General features: G+C 57.8%; 1 protein-coding gene across 2 annotated transcripts; it reads right to left on the bottom strand.

Annotated features, from left to right (window-relative positions):
- Positions 1 to 4,031: 4,031 nt before the first annotated feature.
- On the bottom strand, positions 4,032 to 8,484 carry EIF4EBP1 (eukaryotic translation initiation factor 4E binding protein 1). Of its 2 annotated transcripts, none has more exons than XM_014890873.2 (3): positions 8,270 to 8,484; positions 5,523 to 5,693; positions 4,032 to 4,381 (listed from the first exon to the last, which is right to left on the bottom strand). In XM_014890873.2, the coding sequence occupies exons 1-3, from the start codon at positions 8,415 to 8,417 to the stop codon at positions 4,347 to 4,349; spliced, it is 354 nt and encodes a 117-aa protein (XP_014746359.1). In that variant the 5' UTR covers positions 8,418 to 8,484; the 3' UTR covers positions 4,032 to 4,346. The 2 variants fall into 2 exon arrangements, with proteins under 2 accessions (XP_014746359.1, XP_014746360.1); XM_014890874.2 differs by having other exon boundaries at positions 4,032 to 4,378.
- Positions 8,485 to 12,820: the final 4,336 nt, after the last annotated feature.

Raw genomic sequence — 12,820 nt, 5'->3', positions numbered from 1 at the left:
CACTGGATTCTGTTGATTCTTGCTGTTGATGGCCTGCCAGGGTGTGAGTGTCCCCTTCCCTGTGTCCCATCTGTTGCATCCAGAGCTCCTCCCTGCTCTGGCTGCAGCTGCTCCGGGAGCAGGTGGGCTCTGGCTGTTCCTTAAACCACCAGAGCAAGGGGGTTCCTCCAACAGTGCAAAAGATGCTCGAGAGCTCCAAAGCTCACGTGAGATAAGGACGAACCCTGATGAGGGGTTGCTCAAGAGCAAGGGAGGCACCTGCAGGCATGGAAGGGGAGGCTAAAGGGATTTTCCTCCTTTATTTACCCCTCGGAGATAAGGGAAGGGCCGTGCTCTGTAAGAGCAGTGAATTCGAAGCCCGTGGTGCAGGCAAGTCCTCTGGGTCACCCACCCGGAGCAGTGATGGGGCTGGGGGCGATGCCCGGGCTCCTGAGTGTCCCGGGGTGGCCGTGTCCTCCCGCACGGCAGCCCCGGGAAGGAGCAGCGAGGATCAGACCCCGGGATTGACCCCGGCCGTGGCTCTGGGAGCCCCAGGCTGAGAGCTGCCTCCCCGGACGGGGACACAACACACGCGTGGGGACCCGCCGGTGGCCCCCAGGCAGCAGAGGGCTCGGGCGGGACCCCCCTGCAGCGGCGGGTGGCCCTGGGGGCTGTGCAGGACGGGACAGGGACAGGGGCCACCCCCACCCCGCCCCTCCTGGGAGCAGCAGCCCCGATTCCACATCCCAGCCCAGCCTGATTATCGCAATCCACATCCCGGCCGGCGGGTAAACAAAGCGTGTCTGGTGCTCCCCCGCCCCAGCAGAGCCTCCCCGGGGCCGCTCACATATTCCGACAGCTTTCACACTGCGACCATCCCGTCATTAGAGGGTCATTTGCAGGAGCTGTCAAGGGTGGGCAGGGGGCTCGGGGCTGACCCCCGGCAGGAGGCAAAGCAGGAACCTGCGCTCTCTCTGTGCTCTGGGTGATGTAAAGTTACATTCTTTCGCCTCTTCACGGTTTTGCTGCTCCTGCTCACACACGGTCCCAAAGCAAAGATTCTCTCCCCCACGGCCCACCCCGGGACCCCCTGCCCCCCTGTGCTGTATCTCTGCCATCTCTGCCCCTCCTGCCTGCCTGCAATCCTGCAGCGGGTTCAAAAGTTGCGGCGGGGCAGGGGGAGGCAGCAGCCGTTCCCTGGGAAGAGCAGGGTGGAAAAATAAAGGCTGGGATTCCAGGGCTGTAAGGAAAACATCAAAGTGTGAACAATGACAATAAAGTCGGGTTTAGGCAAGGATCTGCCGGCGAGCCGGGCTCTGCCAGGCTTGGGCTGTGAGGGGGAACCTGAACTGAGCAGGGAGAGCTCTGGTCCTGTCCTGCCCCAATCTACATCGGCTGGGGGACAGAGGGAGCCCAGACACGAAGGACAATAAAGAGGGGGGACAGCCCCAGTCCTGCCCCGGACCCTTCAGCATCCCTGGGGGAAGCTGGCAGGTTCTGCTCTGGGAAGGGCTGGCTTGGCCGGGGGGGACTGCAGGCACAGATTATTTTGGACACACAAAAAGGAAAAAGTGAGAACAAGCAGACCGAGGGATCTTATCACCGGCCGAGGGTGATATTTGTACAAATGGTGCATTAGAGCACCAGCTGGCTCGGGCAGGTGGTGTTTGTCCCGTGACTGGGACACAGAGCAGGGCACAGGGACATGGGGCAGGACACAGGAACACCGGGAGTGTTGCTCTGCCTGCTTGAGACAAAAAGGGGCTGGGATGGGAAATGCAACGACAAAGCCAACTTGTCCCCGGACCTCCCCGGAGCATCCCAGCTGTGCCTCAGCCACCCACGACTGCCTCCCTCCCTCCCACTGTGCACAACTGGGCTCAGCCCGTGCAAAAAGCAGCTCCTCGGCCTGTGAGGGTGAGGAACAGACCCTGGGGAAGCGGGGATGTGCCCTGGAATGCTGAGCTGCTCCTTGCAAGGCTCGGGCAAGCTTGGAGAGCTGCAAACATGAATGCATGTGGGAGGTGGATCCAAAGCTGTCTGGCTGAAGGATGCAGCAGCTGGGGGTGTGAAGGGTGAAGGTCCAGAGCAATGGGATGCTGAGACCACTTGGTCCCACAGCACGGGTGAAAAAGTTTAAGGAATGGGCTTAGGACAAATTGCACCAGAGCAGATGTCCGTGAGTATCATCACCTCATCACACCCGGCTCTCTCTGCCCCCCACAACGGTCCTGATGTGCCCATGGCCCCAGGGCCCTGCACCGAGAACCCAGCAGGACCCCTGGTCACACCTGGCCAGGTGTTTCACAGGGTTTCCCCCCTCCTTCTGAATTATCAGCGTCGGAGGCACCTGGTGCTTTGATGCTGCCCCAGGTCTGCATAAGCAGCAGATACCGATGCAAAGCTGCTAAAGCTGCCGGGACATAGAAAAAGCACTTTACACCTCCAGCACGTGGTACCACTCCTGCAGGTGGGAGAGAATGGCATTTAAGAGCATTACCTGCAATACCTGACACCCCCAAAAACCAGGCAGCCACTTTTGTACCCACACCAGAGCCCAGCACCACAAGGCTCCTGCTCCTGTAACAGTCGTGGCTGAAATCAGCTCATTCCTCCCCCAGACTGCCGGGATGTGCAACCCTCAGCTTGGGATGGCACCTCCGGGGGATCCCAGGGCCACCAGCCCACGTCTCCCACGGAAACCACAGTGGGACAGTGCCCAGACACACAGGACACCCAACCCGGCTGAGCTCCCTGTCCAGGAAACCTGCTCACCAAGAGTTCCATTAATCCAACCCTTCCCACTGCAAACCCTCGCTGGAGCAGTAATTCCTGACATTTGGTTAGGACAGAGCAGGAGAACGAGCCCCAGCACAAGCACAGGGATTCGTCCCTGCAGACCCTGCCCAGGCTGTCATGGCTATTTCAGTTCTCCTTGAAGTAGGGGAACTTTGGGGAAATTACCATCAACATGGGAAGTTTTCCTAAACCAAAACCTGCAGCTGCACCACAGCCCAGCAATGCCATTTTAAACCAAAATTTCCAATTTAGCACAAAAAAAAAAATCAGTCCCAGCTGCAGCAGCTCCTCTCATCCTAACTGGTGCAGCTGAGACTGATAAAGTCACACCTAAGGGCAATGAATTTGGATTTGTTCCCATTAAAGTTTCAGAGAAACCCTTAAATCTTATCTTAGAGAAATGCAGGTTTATCTGCAGCAATTGCTTTGTTCTGTTACTCATTATTGAGGGTTTGCATATCATAATGTCACCACTGAGCTTCATTAGCAGATATTTAAATGCTATCTACCTAACCTGATTTGCACAGACACTCCTTGTGGTTTGGGAAGTCTGAAGTTCAGGCTGTGCCCCTTACGGATTCTCCTCTTGTGAGGATCCCCCACCCCCCAGCACAGCAATGTGTCTTACAGAATGTCCAGACCACATGTATCAAACCTCACTGAGGCTAAAAATTAAGATATTTGCTCTGGGGACCCAAACTGAACCTTCCCACAGCAAAATTAACTTTGTCTGATGAAAATTCCCATCTCAAACCCAGACTGACTCGGTTTCTAACCTCCCTGTGAATTCCTCTTCCCCAAAGGTCTTCTCCCTGCTCACCTCACAATGAAAGAGAAGCAAGGGTAAAGCAGTATGGAAATTTCACCATGGATCACAAACCCAGGCAAGCACATGCCAGAAAGAAAGAACTGCAGTGGAGGAGCACACAGTAGAGTTCCTCTCCCTGGCAGGGCAGAAGGCAGCTCAGGAACCCTCCAAATGCCTCCAGCTAAACTGATCCCAAATATTTCCACGTGCAGCCCGAGCCCGGCCCTTGCCAAGCAGGCAGGAGAACACAACTTGTGACAGAGGCTTCTGCAAGCACTCAGGGCACAGTTTTTGTCACTATTCTAGGGGCAGATTTGGCAGACCTAAACTTCCCCCAGGAACCAGGTGGGACCAGGGATTTTGGCCCAGCCCCAGCAGCACAGGGGGCACCATTTTAACGCCTCAGGTTGGCAGTGTCTTGCTGGAATAAGGAACAGAAGCCACATTTATTGCATTCATCTCCACACCAGGAGACTCCACATGATTTTTATTTCTCCCTTATATTGCATTTCTGTAACTGTTACAGTATTAAAATGATTAACAAAAGCATAAAACTGGAACTGAAACCAAGGGGGAGAGTGTCTCCTGCAGCATCCCGAGACCCGGCCCCTGGAACAGGACTGCTCTGCTCTCCCGAGGGAATCTGCCTTTCCCAGGAGCAGGAAGGCACTCAAGGCATGGCTGCTGAAAGCCTGGCTGGTGGGAATCCTCAAAACAAGTCCTGGTGCTTCACTGGATCAGCATTCTCCGGGCAGGTGCCTTAGATGTCCATGTCGAACTGCTCTTCCTCACCTGCTGGGAGGGACAAAACCACAGGTGAGTGCTCAGAGTTCCACATTAAATACCAAAGGCTTTAGTGAAGGAGCAGCTGTGCTTCAGAAACGGGGTCGTTTGGGCTTGAAATCTGCATTCAGGCATCAGGGTGGTGTGAAAATCATCTTGTGAAGATCTGGTAAAGGTGTCAGTGCTGGGGGATCTCCTTCAGACATACCAGAGCAGAGGTAGTGAAAATGTCCTTTAAATAATTTATTCTTATCCCTGGATTTCCTTGTAACCAGGAATGTAAAGAACCACACTGAGGACAATCCTTGGTACAAACCCAGCCAGGCACATTTCACACTCATGATCCCAAGGGCTGCTCCCACAGCCTGGCAGGAGCCAGCAAGGGCAGCCAGGAGCTGCTCCTGAGGACAGGGATTCTCTGGGAGAGTCACAACCCAGAGCCAGCCTGCATTTCAGGGTGCCAGGGAGTCCAGTGAGACACTTCAGGTCACAACACTGTGTCAGGCATGAGGCAATCCTGACTCTGGAAAGATTTTACTTGGAGCAAGCACACAACAAGAGCCTTCAGATCTTTATTTTTAGGGAGAAAGACTTGCACTGGGTAGGTTCAGGTTGCTTCAAGAAATAACCTCAAATAACTTTAAAAACAATTATTCAAAGGCAACATAGGCTCGTGTTGCTGCAGTAGGGCCTCAGTGAAGTGTCCCTGTCACAAAATGGGGTCAGAAGCAGGCAGGAGGAATTTACAACTCAGGCTGATATTAAAAACCCAAGTAAATCCTGCTCTGAATTGTAACTTGAAACTCCAGGCAGCTGCAGCACGGCCCAGCTCAGGGAGAGGCAGCAGCAGCTGCCCCTATGCTCTCCACAGGGCTCCTAATCCAACAGCAGCTTCCCAAATGCTGAATTAATGGGAATTATATCACATTACACCCAATAACTGCGAAAGTCCCATTGCTGGGGCCCACAGCAGGATCAAACAACTGCGAGAACCTTGTTACCCTGTGACACTGAGCCCACTGTGACTTTCCAAGAAGTTATTGGAGAATTGACCCCAGTTCCTGGGAATCTCCTGGCTCCCTTCCAGTTCTGGAATTTCTAGGAACCAGCAGTGCCCCTCACGGGCTGCTGGGCTTTTGCTGCCTGCACTCACCTGCGCTCACTTTCTCCTCACAGCTTTGCACATGGTGGTTTTCGAGCTTCAGCTCCTCCACGCTGGGGCTGGTCACGCCTGGAATGTCCGGAAGGTCGGAGGGGGGAGTTTTGGCGACCGGAGAATTGCGGCATTCCATCAAGAACTTACGGTCATAAATAATCCTGGTACCTGGGGGGACAGGAGCACGGTCAGCCCTGCCTGCCCTGCCCAAGGTCTTTAGGGTCTCTTGCAATCCAAACCACTCAGGGGTTGGATATCTAAGTGATAACTGTGATGCAGCCCTTCACTGCTCAGTCTGGGTTACCTTACCAGGATCCCAGGTACACTGACACCGTACCTGCCACGAAAGGTGAGACATCAGGTACCCAGCACAGGGCTCCAAACCCCACGCAGGGGCTGGAAGCAGCAGATCCAGCCCCCTCCACCTTGCTCAAAGTCACACCAGCCCGCAAAGCAAACAGAAAAATTAATTTAATTTCCACTCATGACCAGAACTGGGGCTGAAAGCTGCAGGTGGACACACAGCAGGGGACAGGGCAGGGCAGGGCTGTGTCCCTGAGTGCTGCCCAGCAGGAATTCCTGCATGGACACTTCCCTTGGCAGAGCAGCACTTACACACACCTTGCTCAAGGCTTACACAGATGGTTCATGCTCCAAGGGTTAACCAGGAATCTCCCAGCCTCAGCCTAGCACACTGAGCCTCCAGGCATGGATTTCTAGGAACACCACTGAACACCCTGTTCCTTACGAAGGAATTTCATGGAAAAAGCTCAAAAACCACAGGCAGAAAAGGGATCTCTCCAAACAGTCCACAGCCTTAACCGAGTAAGTGCTGGAAAACAGAGTTTGCTTCCCAAGAGGAGGCTGCACACCCCTCTGGATCAGGTATGTCCTGCTCTGCTCCTGTTCCAGCCAGAGGAAAAGGGACTTGTCCTTGTGCCCTTCCCAAAAGTGTTAACTAAAGTACACACGTGTGGGCAAACAGCTCCTGCCACCATCTGTCCTGGAACAATCAATTCCCTTTGGTTTGAACACTATAAATATAAAATAAATATATAAAATAACATGTCCGGCTTTGTGTTCCAATGTTCCAATGTTCTGCCAGGGAGTTCTCAAAACACAGAGAAGCTTTTCACTGATGATTCTGAACTCGACTTGTTTCGGGAGGGGGATCCAACTCAGTTCAGCTGGCTGGGAGAGGGGTGTTAAATTCCTGGGAAGCTCACAGAGGAGGAGGAGGCAGGGATTCCTGGAAGTGCAGCTCCTGTACCAACACTAGGAGCTTCCATGTTCCTCCAACAGCCTCGTGGCCAGAGCTGGGGCAGGACAGCGAGGGCAGGAGAGCCAGCCTGGGCTGTCACAGGCTCCTGCACACGCCCAAAGCCGCGTTCCCAGCAGCTCCCCGGGGCTGTCAGGGGGTATTGAGCAGGAAAACCCGCACAGTACGGGATGCTCTGTTCCCTGCAAGCCCCACAAGGCAGACACACAGCCCCGTGTGTCCGTCCCCCAGCAGCTCGGACTCCTCCCTGCCCTCAGCACCGCGGCGATCCTGCAGCAGGGCTGGGCAGCACTCGGTGTCCCCAAACACGGCGTCCCCAGACAGACACGCTGGGACAGCCAGGTGGGCACACCCTGGCTGTAAACGCTGCCTCTCCCGCTGCAGACACTCAGAACTGCCCCGGGACAAAGGGCTGAGAGCCCCGGAGGGCTCATTACTGCGCGCCGCTAATTGCTCATTTCTGCTGCGTTACTCACGGTGCCGAAGTCTCCCACACCCGTGCAGGTGCTGCGGGAGCCGACAGCGATTCGCTGCTTTCAGAGCAGGGAACACCCGGCCAAAACAACCCCAAACCTCAGCTCCTGTGCACTCACCAACCCCGGTGAGTCAGCACTGTCACTTCCCCTTCTCTCCGAATTTTAACCCCCGGAATACTGCGGTAGATCCGAGGGAACAACAAACCCTCGATCCCGTCAAACAGTTTGTTCTTTTGGCTGCACCATTCCTACAGCTGACACCCACCCGGACAGGGATGCAGGGATGTACAGCGGCATCCGGGGGAAATTCCACAAGGTGTGGAAAAGGAACCATCCCAAGCCCCGGCTCAGGGGGAGCAGAAGCCGCTGGAATTCCCCACGCTGACCCCGTGCCAGGGGCCACCACTGCAACTGCGGCCACTTCCCTGGGGACCAAAGTGCCAAAAATGCACTCCCAGGGAGGAGATGGGGACACAAAACCTTTCTGACAGATGAGCCCTTAGCATAACCAGTTTATTATTCTTACTTGAGGATTAAATCCCGACAGATTCCTCCTCTCCTGGCAGCTCTGAGGCTGCCCAGGACCTCGCAGCAGACAAAGAGGGAACAAGCCCATGGCGCGTTTGCAGCAGCAGAGCACTGTGCCTCCACAATTTGGAACGATTTAGGATTAGGAATAAAGAAAAAGGCCCCAAGGATTGCTGACTGCCAGAGAAAACAGCAAATATTAGAGATTACAATTAATCAGTAACCACGGGGAGGCCGAGGCTGCTCCCTGCGAGGCTCCCGAGGCGCTGCCGTGTTCGGACACCTCGGGGCTGTCCTGACTCCACCGAGTCCCGGGACACGGCGGGGGCTCCCCGTTCTTCTCCCGGGACACAAGGGGAGCGCTCCCCCAGCCCTGCAAACCCTCGCTCAAACCGAGCCCCCCCGGCCTCCCTCCCGCCGGCCAGACCTCCCCGCTGTCCCCCGGCCGGCCCGGCGCTCACCGCCCGGCGTGGTCCCGAACACGGTGCCCCCCGGCGTGGTGCTGTAGTCGCCGGGCGGCAGCGGGGCCCCGTCGGGCAGGGCGAGGCACTTGCCGGGCCCCGGGATGTCGCGACTGGGCGTCTGCCCGTGGCAGCAGCGGCCCGACATGACGGGACCCGCACGGGCACCGGGAGCAGGAGCGGCGCTGCCGCCGCCGCCGCCGCTTCCGGCCCGGGCCCCGCCCCTTCCGCCGCGGGACCGGGACAGGGGCGGGGCTCACACGGTGATGGGCGGGGTTATGCAAATAGAAGCGGGGCACTGTGGGGGCGGGGTTAGCCCGGAAAGGGGCGGAGCTCAGCGTTGAATGGGCGGGGTCTGGGCGAGATCCCCGACGGGTCCCCTTTTTCCCCCCCCCCCCCTTTTTCTCCCCTTTTCCTCCCTTTTTAAATCCCTTTTTCCTCCCCTTCCCCCCCGAGGCACCCCCGGCCTGCACCCCCCGAGTTTGAGGTCGCACTCCCCCCGTGCGGCGGGGACGCCGCAGAGTCCGGGGGTGTTGGCAGCGCTGCCCTCCGTGCCCTGCCCTGCCCACGCGGGGTGGCCGCCCGGGGAGGTCCGGGTGTCCCCGTGGGAACGCGGCGGGGACAGATGTGTGTCCCATCCCAAATGGCTTTGCCTGCCCCGAGGGCCGGGAACAAACGCGGGAGGAGCCGCGGGGCCACACGCGGGTCCCGCGCCCCCCACGCCGCGTCCCCGGGGATGCTCCGGTGGGGCTGCCCGGGCCTGGAGCTGTGGAAAAATAGGGTTTGTCTTCATACTTCATGAAAGAAAGGATTTAAAGAGAAGCTGAAGGGCGGTGGGAGGGGCGCAGGGTCGGCTGGGAGGGCCCCCATGGGCTGGGCAGGGGGAACCCAGGATGGAACCCTGTCATGAAGCCCCTCCGAGCATCCTTGGGACCACCCTGCTCACGAGTACCGTCTAGAAAAAGCCCTTCATCCCTTCCCTGCTCCCCCAGCCGTGGCCGCAGGACTCTGCTGGCCCTCACCGGACACCGGTCCGGTGCTGACATCTGCTGACGGCCGGGATGTCGGGAGCCAGCCTGGATTCCAGCGCGGATGCCGGCACAGACGCCAGCAGATGCCAGCGGCATTTCGGCAGCGCTCCGCCGGTGCTGCAGCAGCGCGGGGTCAGGGCAGTGACTGTCCCTGGGCCGGGGCTTGAGGCTGCTCCTCTGGTCCAGGCGGCGGTGGGACACAGCCAGCCCGGACCTGCCCAAACCATCGCCCCCGACCTGCCCAAACCATGGCCCCTACCTGCCCAAACCATGGCCCCCGACCTGCCCAAACCATCGCCCCGACCTGCCCAAACCATCGCCCCCGACCTGCCCAAACCATGGCCCCTACCTGCCCAAACCATCGCCCCCGACCTGCCCAAACCATGGCCCCTACCTGCCCAAACCATCGCCCCCGCCCGCCCAAACCATCGCCCCGGCTCCAACAGATGGAGCTCGGCAGCCACGCACGGCTCCGGACCCCAGGCCAGGGCCAAACTCATCCCTGCGGTTCTGGGGGTCCCCAGGGGATCTCTGAGCATTTTCTATGGAGCAGCATCTCGGTGTCCGGGGCAGTGGTGTCCTGCCAGGTTGGGATATGGGCAGGGATGTTTCTGCCCCCTAAGGTCCTGTGGAATCCCAGGCAGGCTGTGGTACCCCTAAGAACCCCCAAGAATCCCGGGCAGGCTGTGGTGCCAGGCAGGCAGCCCTCGCCCTGTGCCAGCTGCTGAATCGATTAGTGGGCACTGGGGCAGGAAAACAACATTTCCTGCATGAATGACATCAGCAATGACCCCCAACCCAGAGAGGCGGCCGCTGCCATTTCCTCCTCCTCCTGCTGCTGGAGAATGGACCGTGTTGGGGTCAAGGACCGGGGGAAGGTCGGGGTTTAAGGGCACATCCTGGCTGGGCAGAGCAGGGCCAGCCCTGCTGCGTGTCACCATCCCGGTGCCTGCTGGAGCTCGGTGCTCCCGGCAGCACACAGGGACAGGGACAGGGATAGGGACAGGGACAGGGATACTCCTGCTCCCAGACAGGAGCTCCAGCTGCCCAGGAGCTGCCTGCAGGTAGGGAAGAGGCATTGGGTGCTCTCCCACCCTCACTGCCAGCACCTTCCGATTACAGCGTGTTCTTCTCCAGGGCATTTTATCTGCCCATTCCACGGGCAGGTCCCAGGGCTGGAAAGCCCTTTGTCATCCTCATGTGATACAAAGTTATCGCATTATTGCCTTCTAAATCGGGAGCAGAAATGCCTCTCCGAGGTGTCCGTCTCTCCACCAGCGCTGTCTTTGCTCCTGACCCGGTTTGAATCACCGGGAGCTGAGCAGGGGGGGCTTTTGGGGAAGGACTCACTCACTCCGCTGGCAGGTCCTGGAAAATAAAATGTATTTTATAAGTAATGAAATGCCCCTGTCCCTGGTGTGAGAACAGTCCTGGGGGATCTCAAGGACAGCTCCTGCCCCACTTCCACCGATCCCGACGGGACAGTGATTGCAGGAAGGTTTGCTGAGACAGAAAGCAAATAACCCGAGGGAAGGATAAACTCCTGCCTGGTGGGCTGGCAGCTTTCATCTTGCCCCATCCATCACCTCCTGCCTGGGAAGGCTCATCCCCACCCCGCCCATGGAGGCCTGGGGACCCCACTCCAGCCCCGTGAAGGATGCGATGATGATGATGGACCCCATTCCAGTGAGGATGTCCCTGTGCCGCGGCATTTCCACCCCATCCGTCTGTGTTTACATTCCCCTCCGATCGCGGCTGGCGATAAGGACAGACCCGGACAGAGCCACATCCCTGCTGCCCGCCCAAGGGCTGTTTGTGCAGATAAAAGTTGCCCCATAAACAAATCCATCCTGCCTTGGGGAAGGGCATCTCCGCTGGCCCCAGCCCTGGGCAGGAAACCCTGACTGGGACGCCCCTGGCATTGCTGGGAGTGCTCAGCACCCCAAAACACAGCCCTGGGATGTGCTCCTGACTCGTGTTAGGAACAGCCCCTGCGGCATGGGGTTCACCGTGGTACCCATGGCCAAAGCCAGAGGGGGAGTGTTTGACTCCCTCATCCTCCTCCTCTTCCTCCTCCTCCTCGTTGTTGTTGGTTTTCCTCCCTGCAAACATCGAGCTAGAAGCAAACACAGCTCTCTCTGACGTTATTTCTGTTGTTGACGTTTTTTTCTCGACACTTCCCACACTTTTTGTGAAATCTGGACCCGTGTCATTGCAAACTTCTCCCTCCTTCCCTCACCCCAGTTTGCTTGAGCAACAGCTGAAGGAAAAACAGAAACAACGGGAAAGGAGCTATGAAAACATCTGTAAAATCTTTGCAGTCTTGATGGCAGCACGAGGACTCTCCCTTCTCCGGGTACTTGCAGCTGGAGGGAGATGAAACCTGTCAGAAATGAAACCTGCAGGGTTTGACAAAAATGTCAGAAATTGGTAATAACTGCTGCAGGCACTGCCCTGCTGCTGTTGCAGGCTTCAGCAATGTAGGAAAGAAAACAGCTTTAGTATGATTTATTTTTTAATTTGAAAACATAATTATGCAGGGATTTGGGGGGCAACAGCAGGACTGGGGGTTGCCTTAGCGCAGCCTTTGTCACTGGCTGGGTTTCAGGATCTCAGTGCCCCTTTCCCTCATTCTCCCAGGGCTGCAGTGGCCTCAGGAGGAGCTGCAGCCCTGAGGAGCAGAGCCTGGTCTCAGGCTGTGCCCAGTCTCAGGCTATGCTGGTCTCTGGTCTCAGGCTGTGCCCGGTCTCAGGCTGTGCCCGGTCTCAGGCTATGCTGGTCTCTGGTCTCAGGCTGTGCCCAGTCTCAGGCTGTGTCCGGTCTCTGGTCTCAGGCTGTGCCTGACTTGCTCTGGGCAGGGCAGGATGTCTCTGCCTCCATCTCCTGTCCTCGGAAGAAGCGATGCCAGTGGCCACAAGCTGCATTCTGCAGCGCAGGTTTCCCACCCCCTCAGCCCCCATTGTTCACCCCCAGGTGCCCCAGGGGGGGAAAGGGATCCTTCCAGCCCTGCCCGGCCCTGAAGGGCACCGGGACTGTGGGAACGGGCAACAAACAGGGAGCAGCAGAGTGACCTCAGCCCCGGCTGGGCCGGCTCCGACCTCCGGGTGCCCGCGCTGCCTCTTTCATCACCATCGAGGCTGCAGCTCCCAGGAGCTTCGCTTGGAAAACAGGATGTCAGTGTTCGAGACGTGGGAGCTTGGAGCCCCTCGGGACCCTGGGCTGGGGTGGCAGCTCTGCTGTGGCACAGGGATTATCCCGCTGGGTGATGGGGGAGCTGTGCCGGGACAGCAGCCGGCTCAGGGGAGCTCCTGGACGTGCAACAGGGATGAACCACCCCAGGTGCACAGCACAGACCTTGCCTGAGCCCTGTGAACTGGGGTACACACTGTCCGTGGGATATTTGCTGTGGGATACTGAGTGTGCTTGTGAAACAGCGCATTTTTATTACATTTTATGATTCTGACACATTTTCCCTTCCCACCCAAGCCCTGGCTGACAGTGCTGCAGCTCCCAGAGCCGT

This window comes from Sturnus vulgaris, chromosome 28, assembly GCF_052056855.1.
Source record: "Sturnus vulgaris isolate bStuVul1 chromosome 28, bStuVul1.hap1, whole genome shotgun sequence".
NCBI lineage: Eukaryota > Metazoa > Chordata > Aves > Passeriformes > Sturnidae > Sturnus > Sturnus vulgaris.
Note: the sequence above shows the minus strand (reverse complement) of the source record. Positions and strands in the feature narration are given on the sequence as shown.

Bases quoted from the DNA above. Each gene is read 5' to 3' on its own strand.
- EIF4EBP1 (XM_014890873.2), bottom strand. From the start codon at position 8,417: ATGTCGGGCCGCTGCTGCCACGGGCAGACGCCCAGTCGCGACATCCCG. The intron at 5,694-8,269 runs GTGAGCGCCGGG...CTGTCCCCCCAG, and splicing joins GTTCGGGACCACGCCGGGCG to GTACCAGGATTATTTATGAC. The intron at 4,382-5,522 runs GTGAGTGCAGGC...TGTCCCTCCCAG, and splicing joins TGAGGAGAAAGTGAGCGCAG to CAGGTGAGGAAGAGCAGTTC.